Source organism: Talaromyces rugulosus, chromosome III (genome assembly GCF_013368755.1).
Source record: "Talaromyces rugulosus chromosome III, complete sequence".
In the NCBI taxonomy this organism is placed as follows: Eukaryota; Fungi; Ascomycota; class Eurotiomycetes; order Eurotiales; family Trichocomaceae; genus Talaromyces; species Talaromyces rugulosus.
Genome location: NC_049563.1, coordinates 2,950,685 through 2,967,689, shown reverse-complemented (window position 1 = coordinate 2,967,689; position 17,005 = coordinate 2,950,685). Strand labels below are relative to the sequence as shown.

Genomic DNA, 17,005 nt, shown 5'->3' with positions numbered 1-17,005 from the left:
CATCTCTTTTCATCGAACTTGTGGTTTTCCAAAGTCGGTCGTCACCAAGCCATCATCCATTGATATTAGAATTTGGTTGTAGCCTGCTTCTCTGGCCTAATTTCAAAACACCCGGCAAAGTATACTAAGAGAATCTTTCATCCTGGAAGAAATATTGTTCAGTAGCAGGGGGTACATGTACTGTATAGGGCAGGACGATTAGATGTGGGTCGACCCGAACGGGCAACCCCACACGGTTTAATTCTTGAGAAGCACCGACCATCAATTGTCACCATCAATCACATTGAAACCAACACCTCTGCAGCAACGAACATCGAGTCGCAATGTTCGAAGTACCAGAAGCAAAGCGGTACGCACGAGCCCCCTCAAATTGGCTAAAATAATAGAAAAAACAAACTGACAGGAATTCACAGAGTCCGTCGCGACGAAATCCTCTCGCCTGCTGGCTCTGGATCATCTTCCGCTGCAGCTTCGCCCAAAATCCCCTCAGCAGACGATAACAACGAGACGTTTTCGAAACTCGGACAGCTGCTAGCTTTTGAGACATTTACCATTGACAAAACCGACGACACAAATGGGCAGCAAACAGAGGAGGGCGGAGAAGAAGATGAAGAACAAGAATTCGAATTCCGACTATTCAGCGGCCCGACGAATCCCACTACAACAACCAAGCAAAAGAACCATGAAGATAAACCCGATTCCGAAATCACAACGCAAAAACTCAAGATTCGGTTACACTCTCCAGCGCCAGAAGATATAAAGGCCGGAGATGGGCGGTTCGTTGTCCCGTTTCGGGGATGGCAGTATTATTTTACCAAACCGGAGGTGATGCAACTACCTCACGACGGAGAACAGGCCCGCGTGGAAGAAACAAGGCGCAAGGAATACGAAGATGTCGCAGTTACAGGCTCTCAATTACTTGAATGGGCCCAATCGACAAAAACACCCGGTTGCCATTTACCCTGGCGGGTATTCCATTTAAAACCAAATGACCACAGGGTGCCCAAGCCAACGCCGCCGGCACTAAGTATATCTACGAGTGAGGAAAAGAAAAAATCGAAACCAGGCAAGAAGAGGCGCATCATTTTGCGCAGTAGGGCGGCCGCTGCGGGCATGACGGACGCTGAGAAGCGTAATAAGAAGAACCGGGAAAAGAAGATCAGAAAAAGGCAAAAAGAGAGAGAAAGGAAAGCTGCATTGGGTATATCGGTCGGTGATAATAATGAGGAAGTCAGTGGAGACGAGTAATTATAGAGCAAATTTACGAGGGCTAGATCAAATCAAATATTCCTTGAAAATAGTCATGTCAATTCCAATATGCAACTTCACTGTATCATTTACTTTTCATGCAAGGGTATGTACATAGAAATTATGTGAAGGTTTTATCTCAGTAGAGGGCATGCGGTTTTTCTCGTAAATCATCAAAAAACAAAAATCAGTCGGACTCTAGGCTATTGATCACCACGAGCATCAGCCAGTTTCTGAAACTCGGCGACCTGCTGCTCGGGAACGGGATAAGTATGTTCTATTGCCGGATACTCGCGGGCTTTGACTTCAGTGCGATATTGTTCAATTCCCTTGGTAATTTCGGACCAGGCATCGGCGTACTTTTTGACAAACTTTGGCAGATGACGACCTGGCTCAAAGTTGCCTGTCATGTCGACCTGCACAAGGACTTGGCCAGAACAACCGTTTCCGGCACCAATACCAATCGTAGGAATGGATAGCTTCTTCGTGATTATGGCTGCAATCTCGGCGGGTATAGCCTCAAGGACAACCATGAACGCACCGGCTTCTTGAACAGCATAGGCGTCTTCGAGGAGCTTCAAGGCCGCGGCAGCTGTCTTTCCCTGTGCACGGAAGCCCCCAAGTGCATTCTGGCGTTGGGGCGTAAGGCCAATGTGCGCAACAACTGGGATTCCGGCTGACGTGATGGCTTGGATAGCCGGGACAAATTCGGTTCCTCCTTCCAGCTTGACCCCTTGGACTTGGCCTTCCTTGACTAGTCGAATTGAAGATTGGACTGCTTGCTGAGGAGAAACCTCGTAGGAACCCATAGAAAGATCACCAACCTGTTAAAAAAATGTTAGCAAGGTTGCGTTTCATAAAAAAACTAAGGGTGTTGACATACCACAAAAGCAGCCTTGGCCGCTCGAGACACGCTTCGACAGTGCAGGATCATGTCGTCCAGGGTCACTGCACTAGTATCAGTCATGCCCAAAGCCACCATGGCCAGGCTATCCCCGACCAGGACCACATCCATCCCGGCTACTTCGGCAGCGTACGCAGACGGAAAATCGTGAGCGGTGAGCATGGCAATCGGCTCGCCCTTTTTGTACATGCTGCGTAACGACGTGATGGTCACGGGCTTGCGGGCTGCAGCGCGCGGAGAAGTGTCCATGGGCGCATGGGCGCTGTATCGCACTTGCGAAAAGGATGCAGGAGCCGTGGTAGCGGTAGAGGGAATAAGACACCAGGAAGGCCTAGCGAGAGACAGTTCTCCAGCAATGGTGCTGATGCATGGCCGTCTCAGCATTTGTAGCGAGGTGGTGAGCCCACCGACTGCACGTTGGCGGCTCATTTTTTTTTTTGTGCGTTTCCCAACAAAAAAAAAAGGGTTCTGCAGTTTTGAGGTTATTTGATATAAGCTTTGATGATGTCACGAGACCGATGTCCAAGAATGCAAGGTACGACTCGCAGCAAGGGCAGTTCAACCAGAGGCAGGGAAAAAGCACGTCGGCCGCAGAAAGGGAACCATTGTGGCCAGCGAGGGGCTTTTTAAGGGCGAAGGGAGACTCTTTAGAATTCAGCACAACTGTGCTGGTATATGCCGCGTAGGATGGAGCATTTGGCGGCGGCGTTTGTCTTGTCGCACGGCGGCGCGGGCAGCCACTTGCCGCTTGTCCGCTTCAGGCACAGCCGAGGCTCTTGCCTGTTTTGGCTCTAGCGCCAAGGGCGCCTGCAGCCCGGGGAATTTCTCTACTTCAACGCGCAGTCTGCTTTGCAATATCAATGCATTCTTTATTCATGGCTAGTGGTACTGCTTTGTTACACAACAAAAAGGCCATGAGTCCCTGTACGACTTTGACTTCCCGGCAATCTACACCAGCGCCTGCACTGTCTCCTTCAGGCCCCGGGCCGGCAGCTCCAGCAACTCGTTTGACAGTCCGGCCTGTTCGAAATTGTTCCCCGTGAGAGGGTCGACAATGGCTCTTGTGATCAGCGCGCCGACACCGCTAAAGTCGCCCTGCTGCAGCTTCTGCTGAGCCGCCGCGAATTCCGCGTCGAGATCGACGGACTGGATGGTGTACTTGCTGCCGCTCGCGGCCTCAAAGGCAGCCAGAATGTCGGCCTGCGAAGCCGTCACCGTGTGCACACGCAGAATCTGGTTGGCCGTTTTGGCGGCAATGGCTGGTGACAACGCCTGTGCAACGGCTGCTCCTATGTCGCCCAGGTTGGTTGCTGAGAATACGACATCCTTATATTTGGTATTGATCCTAGCGGTTTTGTCCGCGGCATTGATCCCGATGAAACCCACTTTAATGCCCCTGAAAGAAAGCGGATGGAATGTTATTCATGACTAGCTTTTTTAAAAAAAAGAGAAGGGGAAAGAGGAAGAAGAAGAAGAAGAAGAAGAAAACATACCAGTCAAAGAACAGCCCGGTGAAAATCGCAGTCCATTCGATTTGGTCCTGCTTGCTTTCCAAATACTCCCGGACCTCAACCTTCTTGGCCCATCCAGGAAAGTAATTCAGCGCGAGTGGGTTGGACGTATCAGACCCAAACTCAGACGGGATGAAGCGCTTGACCCCCGCAGCAATGGCCGCGTCGATGACTTTCTTTTGGGCATCGATAGCGGCACCGCCAATGGTAGATACAACGGCATCCTGGCCCTTGAGCGTGTCGACTAGCGATTCATGCGTGTAATCTGTCTTTAGTAGCTTGATTCCCGCCGGGGGTGCATATGTGGAGGACTCTCGTGAGAGTACGGAGACGGAATATCCATGTGGGGAGGCAGCCAGGGCGTTAATGATTGCAGGACTAGTCTCTTCTATGAGTTTTGACTTCTTCTTCTTTTTCTTCTTGCTTTGGTCTAAGGGAGTATAACTAACCCGAGATTTCCTGCACCCTGTAACAACCCAATATCAGTCACAACCAAAGAGACCCCCTGGGAAAAAGGGCTAACTTACACCGATGACGACGACGTTTTTGATTGCCATTATTGCAAACAAATCTTTTTTGTCACTAAACAAGCTGAGCTGTAGAAAAGCGTACTATAAGAAATCCTATCCTGATTGATTGACTGATTGATTGATTAAATCCAAGAAACAAAAGTGAGGGGTTCACCACGCCTCTTAAATACATGCCCTCCCACCACCCCCCCCTGTCCAACTAAACAAGCACACCATATCCCGACCCCCATGACGAATGCACACATCGGGTGTTGTCACCTCCCGCAAGAGCCGATTAGATGTAATCTGATAATAATATCACAATCGCATTCCCTCCCATCCGGCCCCACTCTATCCCACATTTATTATTCAGCAGAGTTTGTTTTGCTTTTCCAAGCTTGAAGGATCAGCTCATGTGGGCCATTTCGATAATGCAAACTTTCCAAATCTAGCAAAATCCGAGGTTTAAACTTGCTAATGTGTCGTCTCTTGGGTCAATATTGGTCATGTTTGGATGTGTTGAGATAGAAGCCTGTTTGTTTGAGCGGAAATGGTCCGCTTCAAGTGCGGAATTAACATCAATTCATCGCTGATTACAGAGTATTATTATTAATTAATTATTATTATTCTGACTGTAGAAAAGAGTTTATATTCCTACTAAGAATAAAAAGACTTGGTAGCTAGCGAAGAGAATGGTAATCAAACAGTACATCGACAATCTGTACTTACTGCCCTCCCCCCCTTTCCCCTCCTAGTACATGTACATATGTAAACATGTAAAACAGTGATGAGTGAATGTCCTTGACGGACAAGTCAAGTATATATAAGGTATGGTATGCATGTGGTCCCCCCCTGCAACGTATAAGAATCCCCCTCGAGTTCAATGTTATGTTGCCTTTTTATCTGTAGCTATGTGATAACTGAGCCATCCGATGCATGTTCGAATGCCTCTAAATGTGTTGTGGCGAGATTAAGTGTAGTCTCGCCATGTCCTTCCCCCTTGACAGTATACGAATGGTGATATGTCAGCCATCGTAACCCTCGTTTGATATCTCCAGATTGTTCGAAAACGAAGAGTAAAAAAACATTAACAGCCCGTCCTCGGCCAGAGGACTATAACGCCTCGAAAATGCTGCATACGATGAATAGACAGCAGAATGCAGGTAAATGAAGAAAAAAAGAAAACGTGCTCAGTCAGCGCTGTGAGAAAGTGTTGAAGTAAGACGAGAACGCAGATGATGAGCGAAGGAAAAAAAAAAGGCAAAGAAATCAATGGAAGTAGGCCGTCACACTTCCATTCTGTCGTATTGTCCTTTTACTGGGCGCTTAAGCTTAGCTAGAAGTGCGTCAAGGTCGGTCCAATTGGACAAGGTGGTGGCAAATTTGCGATGTTTTCTGGTCATTACGTGCTGTCAAATAAATTAGCAAGGACCTCATAATGTTATCAAATATGACAACCGTACCTCATCAAAGTCGTCGAATTTATCGCGACAGTTTTCACAGTATCCCGGTTTCGGGTCACGCTTCTTTTCCTTGACTTCTTCCTGTTGAGAGTTCTTTCGCTGGGCGACTTGAAATTTGTGGCTGCCATTGTCTTCGGACTGCGTTGTGTCTTCTTCCAAGATAGGGCCCTGCTTCTCTGCTGGTTGCTTGGGTCTTGAAGGCACATCTGCCAACGCTCCGGCAGTGGCGGGCATCTCAACGGATCGATGTGACGAGAAACTACCGCCAGGTATACCCACATTTCCTTTCTCCAGCACTTTTCGTTGCAGCCCATGCACTTCTTTGCTCAACCCTGCCTTGGCTCCAGGAGCAGCTGTGGTGGACGAAATCATCTGAGACCGAATTGCCGATGTAATATTCGAGGGTTGAACTCCAGAAGCAGTGGGCTCGCGGCCAAGGTGGAATGGGCCGGTCCGAGTCAAGGCAGGCGCAATGAAGCTTTCGGAGCTCTTGCGAGATGAACCTGGCCGAATAGGAAACATCTTTGGCTCCGTTTGTCCTGAGGCCACGGCAGAAACATCAGTGTCCACCTTCGCAGGAGGAACCATGGCTTCATTATCGTGCTGGCGAGAGTTTTCCTGTTCCTGTACTGGTTGCTTCTTGACATTTTCTGTCTTCTCTGCTTTTAAGATGGTGGCCATCGCGGACTTCTTTCTCTCTTCTCTCATGCGTGCGATTTCCCTTTTCGACGGAGCTTCCTCAATGAAGGGGCATTTCCCGAGAGGTGCACTGCGAAATTGTGGCCAAGTACCGTCCTGCCTCTTGGCAACTTTGGAATATTCTCTCACCATGACAGGCCGGGTCTTCTCATCCATGTCGTGAATATAAATGTACGGGCCTTTAAACAGGAGCAGGTCCTTCATGAGCTGTGATGGATCGCGATCAGAGGGGCCATGTAGCCGTTCGTTGCGAAGAACTTGAGAAAGCTCGGTGTCTCCACGCGCCCTGGTGGTTGAAAGGCCGGTCCGGCCACCGGCATAAGTCGTAGGAGTATCTGCTTCATTGATCGCTGCCAACATACGCTGCAGTTTTTCGATCGCCCAGATTTTCATACCCATCTGTCGTGCGCGGAATAACACATCAGTGTTGTTTCCTTGGTCCCTGCGGTGGTCATTCCTCTCTAGCAACGACGGGTTCACGGTCTGGATTTGACCATCGATTGGAAGCTGTTCCAGTGTCGGGCTCTCAAGAGGACTCGGAGCATCTGGGTCAGGGATTGGGCGTGAGGTGACAACATGGGTCACTGTTCTAGAAAAGAACCTTTCTTCACGCTAAATTATCGGTTCAATCAGCACTTGGGGAAAACTTCACGGGCAAGGGAGGTATCGAATCAAAGGTCAAAACTTACAGCACCCAACGCAAGCACTTCCCTGAGGCTTCGACTCCGCACATCTGTAGGTATGCTGTCAAAGTAGAAAACAAACCCAGGAAAGGCCTTGCGGTAATGTCTTTGCCACTGTCTGATATTGTCCATGGTTTCGGCAGAGGTTTTCTCATATTTAGAGCCCCTGGGCTGAGACTGTCGTTCTTTTTCTCTCGCGGCAATCAGTTTCCTCTCAAAGGCAGTGGCCTGGGTATGGTGAGTACGTCGTGAGAACACTCTGGACTCGGCAGTCTGGCTGGAGATGGTCGTTCGTGTTGTTTTGGTTGGAGAGCGAGACGCCGCGTCGTCTTTCTCCAGAAAGCGTTTTTTCGGAGGTGGCTGTGAAAACACAGTGACCAAGTGAGATACTGAGTTCGCCCGTTTTACTCCAGCAGCGTTGGAGCCGCCATGGTGAGGAGAGTTTGCGGCATTGGGGACATTGGCCAAAGGGGGTCGGTGGGAAGACATGGCGAAGGATGTTTGAGGAGACGGAGGTACAAATATAGCTGCCATGTGGTAACAATGGATACAGACGGCAAAAAGAATAACAAATATTGCAGAGAACCGGGACCGAGTGAGAGAGGGGCTGGGTCTGTCACTGGTGTTGCGAGCACGCGACGTAACCAAACGCCGCGAGAATATCGAGTCTAAAGGACCATAATTGGGACGTGTTTTTGGCACAAGAGGTGGAATATCGTATGGATAGAGGCCGTATAAAGTCCTGGACGGCCGTGTAGCGTCGCAAGCAAGAGCACAATGACCGGGTTGTTTTGCGAGAGCAGAGTTGGTGAGAGAGCGGGAAGCTGGACGCAAGCTTGTTGTTTGGTGGAGTCAGCCGCGAGTTGTTTGGGCGGGTCCGTCCTGGCCCGGACAACCACCAGTAGCGCGACGCCGACTTGGCATCTCCAGCAACCATCGCGCAGCACATTCTTGGTCGCGTTGATGAAGTCGTGCTGCTGAGCTCGAGGCTGGTTTTTTTTTTGAATTTTTATTATAAGGGAAAAGATTTTGTGCGAACTGCTGTCAAGTTCTTCCGGGGACGCGGAACCCTTCCAGTATCATTCTACATGTGTATTTGTTTGTTTTCATTCATTTCAGTGTGGATATGCCAGATGTCATAGAGATGCATTTGTTCATATATTTTACAGACTATACAATTATGTGTTGATACAGTGGGATATCATAAAATCTACCTGGCCGGCGCCTACGAGCGGAGTGCCTCAATATCGTCGATCTAGCATTGTTAGTGTTAGCATTTCATACTTCATCCAGACCTTGTGAATATCACTGGCATACCTCTTTAACTGCCTCCGTTGTGAGCGTTATAGGATCCTCGTCTCCCACGCATACGCTATCTTCGATACGTATTCCAATGCCGCGGAACTTTTCCGGCCATCGCTCGTCGTCAGGAACGTAAATACCACTACCGGTGTGTTAGCAGTTAATCTTCAAAGGGGGGGAAAGGTGGCCGGAACTCACGGTTCAATGGTGATACATTGCCCGGCTTTGAGGCTGCCAGTTCGTGGATAGCCAGCGGCATCGTGCACATCCAGTCCGATATAATGGCCGAGATGGTGTGGAAACAAGGTCCTCATGGCCTGCAGCTCACAGTCAACTATTGTACATATAATTTTGAATATCGTGTGGTCATACATCACCGGAGACGTCAAAGTTCAACTGTTTAAGTTGGTCTTTGAGTCCTTGTTCTGCAATACCATGGAGACGGTCGAGAGACAGGCCAGCAGTTTCTCTGCAGAGAGACACGCAACTCCGGTGGACGTTCAAGACGGCCGTGTATAGATCGCGCTGCGGGTCGGTGAATTTGCCATTGATGGGCCATGTTCTCGTGATGTCTGAAATGTAGCCACCGCGTTCCTGGAAGCAGATTAGTACTTTGTACTGTAGAAGCCACTGCAAATACCTACCCCACCAGCATCCACCAGCACAAGCTCTCCGTCTCTATGATAGTAATCAGCATTTTGAACTTGAATGTGGTTAGGGTGGCATATTCACCGTAAAACGTCATCATTTCTGGTATAATGAATACTAAGGCCATTCTATTCCAGTCAGCACGACATTTCTTGCTCTCATCGCCAGCACGTACCCTTCCGCCTCCCACAACAGGGACAAAGGCGCTACCATCACAGCCGTTTACTTTAAATTGATATTGGATAAATGCGGCCAGGTCCTTTTCCATGCTGAAATCATGGCGCATGGATTCCGTAAATGCTCGTCCTGAAGCCTGGCCCGTTTGTCGGAGATTCACCACCTCGCTCTCACTTTTAAAAACTCTCAGTTCGTTGAGTATGGGGCGAAGGGGTTTGACGGTCCGCTCTTTCAATATTTTCTGGATTTCGGTTTGGCCCTCATTGGCAGATAAAAGTCGAGCCAGTTTGGACCCTGACGTAGATAACGATGTGATGTCGGTATAAACTTCGCTCGCTTCGGACAAAATTGGGAGGAGCGTTTCCTTTATTCTTTCGATATTTCCAGTCTATTCCCCGCCGCGTATCAGTTTTGCTAATTCTCAAGCACGAATCGTTGCCGTGGTGTTTCTCACTTCGTCTGCATTGAAAACGTCGACAGCTGCCTGTGTTCCTGAACGTGCTCCCTCCCAGAGCTCTATTCTCGGATCCTTTTCTTGGACGTAGAGATGAAAAACATGGTTGTCGCCGGACCCATCGTTCGCTACTCCATGTCAGAAAACCTCCGTCTCGACTACACGAACACATCAATATCTCACCAATGATAGCCAGCGCATTCGGTTCATTGAAACCTGTCCTTTACGCCTTAGCATTGTCCAATCTCCATCAATCAATTGTAGCAGTTTCAGGCGCATACCCGTCAGGTAGAAGAAATTGGAGTCTTGGTGGTATTCGTAAAAGATGCCAGAAGCGCGGTACTTGATGTCGGCAGCTGACAATATCGCAATTGCATTTTTCGGCAGTCGATTGGCAAGTCTCGAGCGACGGTGAGCATACTCTAGCGCGGTTATACCTGGCGTCACTGGAGGGTTCAACTGTCAGCACCGGAAAAGGTTGGAAATTTCTCCACAGTCGAAAAGACGATAACACATACGTTCACCAGGACCTAGCAAATGAGGGTGTGTTTCATGGATCGGCTGCCCAAACTGCAGTTCGGCCGCCGAAACAGACGCGTACGTCCTTGTCTGCGCGGGGGTTGTCCATCGATGTCCACGAGGAGTTGTTGTAAGTTGGGCGACACAACGTCGGAGTTGCGCGCCACGATGCCGTGATTGGCGTAGGCATGCGACGGTGCCTCTCAACATGGTGCGGGGTAGATTGAGATGTGCCAACAATCCATATGAACTCAGATAAGAGCTCAGAGTGTGCGTCGGAGAGCAGTTGGTTGGGTGATGGCTAGGCAGGTAGTATTACTGAGATGCTCAAGGAATTATTTACGACGGGGAAGCTGCAAAACATTAGCTCCCGCATCGCCCTTCCTAAAGCGGGGCTAGTGCGAGGCTCCCAGCTGCAAAAATGTTGCAAATAATTAGGGCGTTGCCAGCAGTCTGGTTCGGCGACAACAGCCAATCGGTGTCACTGTAATTACTCGGTCGAGACATCCATTCGACAACCACCAACTTGGTCGACGAGATCTATACGATCATTGGGCTGCGATCCCTACGTATCTCGCAACAAGATCCGCTGTCGTGATCGCTGCTTGCGAGGTGAGGTGTGTAAGTTGGACCCTGTGACTCACTTGAGCCCTATATAAAGTGTGTCAAACATCCATGAATTGACCAGGATATATAGAATTCATCAGTTTCTTTGATATATCAATCGATTAGCAATCAACTATCAGTCATCATGGGCAAGACCTTTACTTATCCCAAGCGGAGCACCAATACGGTCAAGCGCTATGCTCATCGAGGTATCATCTCAATACCCCTCCTCTAGCTGAACCATATTGCTAACCAACCCCCTCAGCAACGTACGATGTAGCCGCCATTCACTCGATCGTCAATTCAAGCCAGGTTCTCCATGTCTCCTTCAACCCAGGCCCAGAGGACCCGTTCCCAACAACTCTGCCTATGATCGGCCAGATGGGTTCTTTTGAATACCCCTCTGCTGATCTTGGCGAGCCTCTGGATTGCTATATCCATGGGTATGTCAGCATGCGAATGGCGAACATCGCCCGTGATTCCGAGGAAGGGCTCCCCGTCTGCATCTCAGCAACCAAAGTAGACGGACTCATCCTTTCCCTCACACCCTTCTCGCACAGTTACAACTACCGCTCGGCTGTTCTCCATGGCTATGCCAAGCTGGTCACCGACAACGAGGAGAAGGAGTGGGCGATGAAGATGATTACCAACTCCGTGGTCCCAGAGCGATGGGACAACAGCCGTACACCGCCGGAGAAGAGCGAGCTGTCCTCGACTTCAATTTTGAAGGTTAGAATCGTCTCGGGCAGCGGAAAGGTCCGCGACGGAGCTGTTTCGGACGAAAAGAAGGATTATCAGGATGAGGCTGTCACAAACCGTGTCTGGACTGGCGTGGTTCCTGTCTACGAGGTTCTGGGCGAGCCTATTCCGGACTCGCTTAACAAGGTAGCAAAGGTCCCAGACTACATCACATCCTACGTGGACAGTCGTAGCCAAGAGAGCCGGGAGTACGCCATTGCCGCTACGAAGATTAATCTGCCCAAGGAGGAGCAGCATTAATACTGCGTATGGGTTTAATCGCCAATTACATTCGTTTATATCAATTGACATTGTGACCAAAGACATTCCATTGAAGTTTCAGACAGCACTGAGTGCATGCTCAATTTAAATATTGTTTTCAAAAATTAGCTCTAAAATGACAATCCTACTTGTAGGTAGAAGACTGGATAATATATCAATACATGTATTTACGACATCAATTGATCAGGTGTGGGGGGAAATTTTGACATGCAACCCTCAATGTTCCCGACATTGATGAAAAAATGTCTTGGTTTGTAGTATTGACTCGTAAATATTCTCATATATTCTAATCAAAACTCTGTAGCCTAAATAAATATATAACACTGAAGTACCTAAACATCAATCAAGGGGAAAAGACTGATGTAAATACGCTGATATGTAACCGTTGGTGGGTGATTGGCGGGGCGGCTGCCTGCCGACTCGACAACCAACGTCACCGCGCCAGGTGGCTGCTTAACTATACAAACACGTATAAAAAGCCCTCGCGCGTTGTGGACATTCCTTTTTTATACCCTCGAGTATAGGATATCTTCTCATAGAAAAAACAAACACCTTGTTGTCCGCAAAATCGGCTGGATCCAAACATATTTTTCCAGCAGCAATGGCTCTGATTCCCGCAGCTGACCTCCAGTCCTTCAGGGAGCATCTCCACAAGAGCACAAGGATACTTGCGCTTTTGGGTGCTGGACTATCTGCTTCTTCGGGCCTGCCCACTTTCAGAGGTGCTGGGGGCATGTGGCGCGCCTTTGATGCTACTGAACTCGCTACGCCTGAGGCATTCGAGAATGACCCGGGCCTGGTATGGCAGTTTTACAGCTTCCGGAGACACATGGCAGTCACCGCAAAGCCAAATCGAGCGCATTACGCACTGGCGGAGCTGGCCAGAAAGAATAAAAACTTTGTCACATTGAGTCAGAATGTGGATGGTGAGTATTTTTTTTTAAGTGTATTTCGATTCGTATACTAGCATATATTTACGACTTCCTTCCAGGTCTATCGCCCCGAGCAGAACACCCATCAGAGCAATTACATCTTCTGCATGGCTCTTTGTTTGATATAAAATGCACATCTTTCTATTGCGACTACACGAGAAAGAACGATTTCACAGACCCGATTGTGCCCGCTCTCGCAATCCCTACTGAAGCAGCTCACCCGGACCCTTCAAAGGACGACAGAACCGGCGAAGAAGCCACAAAGGCGCTGTATGGAGCAATGAACGCACGCAAAGAGGTAGACATTGCCGACCCAAACGTACCCATCCCAAAACTCGATGCCAAAGACCTACCTCTATGTCCGCAGTGCGGCGGCCTGCTTCGACCGGGTGTCGTTTGGTTTGGCGAAGCTCTACCCAAGGCTACGATCAGTGCGGTCAAGGCGTGGGTCGCCGAGTCTCCTCAGATAGACCTGATTTTGGTCATTGGCACAAGCTCTCAAGTATACCCCGCGGCGGGATACGTTGACGTTGCGCGAGAAAAGGGCGCGCGTGTCGCTGTAGTCAATATGGATCGGAGCGACACTCCTGGCCGGGGTGGAGGATTGAAACCGGGCGACTGGTTTTTTGAAGGCGATGCTGGTGAGATTGTGCCAGAGTTGCTGAAAAGCGTCATTGGAGAGATTTGAAGGGGATATACAACATTATATACATGTAACTGATGGATGACTTTATTTTAACGAAACTGCAGCGATCAAAATTGGATTTTATTAGTCATATTATACAGATTCCAAACATACAACTAACATTAACAAGTTGCTTTTCCCATCGTGTAGACCAAAGATACATAGTTTATTGAATATTATTTGGCTGGCTCTAGTGCTGGGCGCGTTGCTGGGGCACCCCGCAGCGGAGCCCAAACACTAACAAACTGCTCGCTATCGATAACAAAAAACACCACTTTGAACCTTCCCACCACCACCACCTAACCATAGTTTGAATAAGACAAACGGCAAAAATGGTGAACGAGGTCAACCCTCCAAAGGGCCCGTTGGCGTCACGAAGGCCCAACGAGCAGCCAAACCAAGCAAGCCCTGCGCCCGAGTTTGGCAAGCCCACCGCCATGCAGCCACCAGGCCAAGCACCACTACCATTCAACATCCCAAAAAACAACCAGCCGCGTGTCGAGCATCACCGTGTGCCTTCGAGCAATCGCCCTACAGCCCCTATCCAGAGACCACCGCAATCACGAGAACCCTTTGACCCGTTCAAGCCGGTCGTCCCGTCCGCCTACACGAGCCATCGCGCACCCCTTGGCCGCGACGACGATGTTATTGAGATTCCGCGCCCGACGAACCACACATGGTCCACACCAAAGGCTCCCCGCCAAATCTTTTCGTCAAAGCCGTCTGGTGGCATGAAGCAGTCGAGTTCCTCCAAGACTCTACAGAATTTCATCGACTTGACAAACGCTAGCAGCGGGCCTGGGCCCAAGCCAACTACGGGCGGGTCGCTTTCGTACCAGCGCGAGGAGTTTGGGTCGATTGACGCTCACTCATTTGTTGATTCGGCGCAAGCTCAAGAGAATATTAAGGCATTGCTTGAAGGTGCCTTTGAAGATGAAGAAGATAAAAAACCCAGGACTAGAGCTCGAAAGCAGAAGATCGAGGCAGACATCAACGATTTGGCTAGCAAGCTTCAAAATGTTTCTGTTGGTGAAAATGCAGAAGAAAAGAACGAAGATGAAGACCAGGAAGACGAAGAAGAGGAGGAAGAGGAGGACGACGGTACAAGAGAAGGCCTGAAGGTCAAATTGCTACCACATCAGATCGAAGGCGTGGATTGGATGCGTGATAAAGAGAATGGCCTAAAGAAAACCAAAGGTGTTTTACCCAAAGGAGGTATTCTTGCAGATGACATGGGTCTGGGAAAAACCGTCCAGTCCATTGCCTTGATTCTCACCAATCCGAAATCTGTCCACGAGGCAAAGGACGGAGAAAAGGCAGAATCGAAGCGAAAGATACCAGAGGGTGTCGACAATGGCACACTCATTGTTGCCCCGCTCGCTCTCATCAAGCAGTGGGAGGCAGAAATTGAGGGGAAGATTGAGCGGTCACACAGACTCCGGGTATGCGTGTACCATGGACCCAGCAGATCGAAATATAGCGACGAGCTGAAGGACTACGACGTTGTCATCACAACCTACGGCACACTGAGTTCCGAGCATGCTGCTGCTAGCGGCAAAGGCGGCGTTGGCTGCTTCGGCGTTCACTGGTATCGGATTATTTTGGACGAGGCGCACACAATCAAGAACAGAAATGCAAAGGCCACACAGGCCGCTTGTGCTTTGGATGCTCAATACAGGTGGTGTCTTACAGGGACCCCGCTCCAAAACAACCTCGACGAACTGCAGAGCTTGATTAAATTTCTACGCATCAAGCCATATGACGATCTTGCCTCCTGGAGAGACCAAATCACTCGCCCGTTGAACAATGGACGCGGCGGTCTCGCCATCAAACGCCTACAGGTTTATTTGAAAGCCTTCATGAAACGACGCACTAAGGATGTCCTCAAACTAAACGCCAACTTCAAGTCTGGCGAAAAGTCTGGTGATGGCGAGGGCAGCAAGAAGCCCTCAAACGGATTCCAGATTACCAAGCGTGAAGTCATCAAGATCGAGTCCGATTTTACACCAGCAGAGCTCGAATTCTACCAGCGGCTGGAGCAGCGAACGGATAGACGTCTTTCTCAGATGATGGGCGGGTCAAGTCTCAATTATGCGAGTGCCTTGGTCATGTTGCTGCGTCTCCGCCAGGCGTGCAACCACCCCGAGCTAGTCAACGGCGATCTCGCGGAAGATAGAGACGTGTTGATGAACAATCTTTCCAAACAGTCAAAATCCTCCAAGGAAGACGACGTCGACAGCGTTGCAGATCTCTTGGGCGGTCTTAGCGTTGTCAACAAGAAATGCGACATCTGCCAAGTAGACCTCACTCCGGCAGAATTCCAGAGCGAGTCCAACAGATGTGGTGAATGCGCAGATCTGGACGTTGATCTAACCAAAAGCCTAAAGAAGCACAAGAAGAAATCCAAGAGCAAGTCGAACAAGCAAGTCGAACAGAAAGCTAAAGCTTCATCTGCTCGTCGCAACTCTGAAGCTCGGAAAGATCGTGCCAGGAGAAACAGAAGGGTGATAGATGACAGCGACGACGAAGAGGAAGAAGATGGAGAATGGGTCGTCCCCAAGAGTCAGAGGACATCCACAGACCTCGGGAAAGCTGGAGGCTCTGATGACGAGGATGCCGAAGGCGGAGGCGAATGGATTAGATCCGAGGACTCGGATACCGAGAACGAAGCGAACGAAGTCATTAGCATTTCTAGCTCACATGACTCGGACTCGGGCGAAGAGGAAGACGAAGACGAAGAGGACGAGGAGGACATTAGCGATGATGATTATGGCGACGGAAACCAACTCCTCCCCTCAACCAAGGTCCAAGCACTCATGAAAATCCTCAAACGCGAGGCCCCCGAATTCAAATTCATTGTGTTCTCGGTCTTTACCACCATGCTCGACAAGATTGAGCCGTTCTTGAAGCGGGCAAATCTGGGCTATGCTCGTTATGACGGCAGCATGCGAAACGATCTTCGAGAGGCCAGTCTCGAGCAATTGCGGAGCCGGCCAAGCACGCGAATTTTGCTGTGCAGTTTGCGGGCTGGGGCGCTGGGTCTCAACCTGACTGCCGCCAGCCGCGTGGTTATTTTGGAACCGTTCTGGAATCCGGTATGTCACTGAAAAAATAACATCATTGAATTCTCAGTACTAACTGTGCTTTAGTTTGTAGAAGAACAGGCGATAGATCGGGTGCACCGACTGAACCAAACCCTCGACGTCAAAATCTACAAGATGACCGTCAAGGATACCGTGGAAGCACGAATCCTGGCTCTCCAAGAACGAAAACGAGAACTGGCCAACGCGGCAATTGAAGGCAAGACGGCGGCAGGCAAGCTCACCATGCGCGACATGATGGCGCTGTTCGGCCGCGAGGCGGAAGCCCGGTTCGAGCATGAGCGCGACGCTCCTGATCTCAGCCAGAAGACGAGGTTGCTCGCCTCAAAGGATGAGACGGACCTAGATTCGCATGGTGGGGATGGCTGGTCGATGCCATCGAGCCAGTCGAGCTCGCAGGGCCGCAAGCAAGGCCCGGATAGCAGCCGTGGGGAAGACTCGGTGTATGGAAGACGGTGGTGATGATCATGACCGAGCTTTTAATTTTTTTCTTTCTTTCTTCTTCTTCGTTAAATGTTCAATGTTCTTATCTATTTACATCACA

At 49.7% G+C, this 17,005-nt stretch overlaps 7 protein-coding genes across 7 annotated transcripts; 3 read left to right on the top strand and 4 right to left on the bottom strand.

Moving 5' to 3' along the window:
• Positions 1 to 323: 323 nt before the first annotated feature.
• TRUGW13939_05876 (uncharacterized protein) lies at positions 324 to 1,248 on the top strand (the record flags this gene model as incomplete). The annotated part of the gene is made up of 2 exons (XM_035489034.1): positions 324 to 349; positions 414 to 1,248. The coding sequence occupies 2 exons, from the start codon at positions 324 to 326 to the stop codon at positions 1,246 to 1,248; spliced, it is 861 nt and encodes a 286-aa protein (XP_035344927.1).
• Positions 1,249 to 1,451: 203 nt separating this feature from the next.
• Positions 1,452 to 2,581, bottom strand: TRUGW13939_05875 (uncharacterized protein; the record flags this gene model as incomplete). Its single annotated transcript, XM_035489033.1, has 2 exons — positions 1,452 to 2,072; positions 2,132 to 2,581. The coding sequence occupies 2 exons, from the start codon at positions 2,579 to 2,581 to the stop codon at positions 1,452 to 1,454; spliced, it is 1,071 nt and encodes a 356-aa protein (XP_035344926.1).
• Positions 2,582 to 3,100: 519 nt separating this feature from the next.
• On the bottom strand, positions 3,101 to 4,220 carry TRUGW13939_05874 (uncharacterized protein; the record flags this gene model as incomplete). Its single annotated transcript, XM_035489032.1, has 4 exons — positions 3,101 to 3,548; positions 3,646 to 4,041; positions 4,113 to 4,129; positions 4,191 to 4,220. The coding sequence occupies 4 exons, from the start codon at positions 4,218 to 4,220 to the stop codon at positions 3,101 to 3,103; spliced, it is 891 nt and encodes a 296-aa protein (XP_035344925.1).
• A 1,238-nt stretch (positions 4,221 to 5,458) lies between these two features.
• TRUGW13939_05873 (uncharacterized protein) lies at positions 5,459 to 7,506 on the bottom strand (the record flags this gene model as incomplete). The annotated part of the gene is made up of 3 exons (XM_035489031.1): positions 5,459 to 5,581; positions 5,636 to 6,946; positions 7,024 to 7,506. The coding sequence occupies 3 exons, from the start codon at positions 7,504 to 7,506 to the stop codon at positions 5,459 to 5,461; spliced, it is 1,917 nt and encodes a 638-aa protein (XP_035344924.1).
• A 736-nt stretch (positions 7,507 to 8,242) lies between these two features.
• TRUGW13939_05872 (uncharacterized protein) lies at positions 8,243 to 10,327 on the bottom strand (the record flags this gene model as incomplete). The annotated part of the gene is made up of 11 exons (XM_035489030.1): positions 8,243 to 8,272; positions 8,335 to 8,461; positions 8,518 to 8,636; positions 8,692 to 8,913; positions 8,964 to 8,997; positions 9,052 to 9,095; positions 9,143 to 9,532; positions 9,599 to 9,726; positions 9,782 to 9,814; positions 9,880 to 10,044; positions 10,117 to 10,327. The coding sequence occupies 11 exons, from the start codon at positions 10,325 to 10,327 to the stop codon at positions 8,243 to 8,245; spliced, it is 1,503 nt and encodes a 500-aa protein (XP_035344923.1).
• A 541-nt stretch (positions 10,328 to 10,868) lies between these two features.
• TRUGW13939_05871 (uncharacterized protein) lies at positions 10,869 to 11,722 on the top strand (the record flags this gene model as incomplete). The annotated part of the gene is made up of 2 exons (XM_035489029.1): positions 10,869 to 10,932; positions 10,989 to 11,722. 2 exons carry the CDS (start codon positions 10,869 to 10,871, stop codon positions 11,720 to 11,722), a joined length of 798 nt encoding a protein of 265 aa, XP_035344922.1.
• A 622-nt stretch (positions 11,723 to 12,344) lies between these two features.
• Positions 12,345 to 16,923, top strand: TRUGW13939_05870 (uncharacterized protein; the record flags this gene model as incomplete). Its single annotated transcript, XM_035489028.1, has 4 exons — positions 12,345 to 12,669; positions 12,735 to 13,332; positions 13,680 to 16,455; positions 16,510 to 16,923. 4 exons carry the CDS (start codon positions 12,345 to 12,347, stop codon positions 16,921 to 16,923), a joined length of 4,113 nt encoding a protein of 1,370 aa, XP_035344921.1.
• Positions 16,924 to 17,005: the final 82 nt, after the last annotated feature.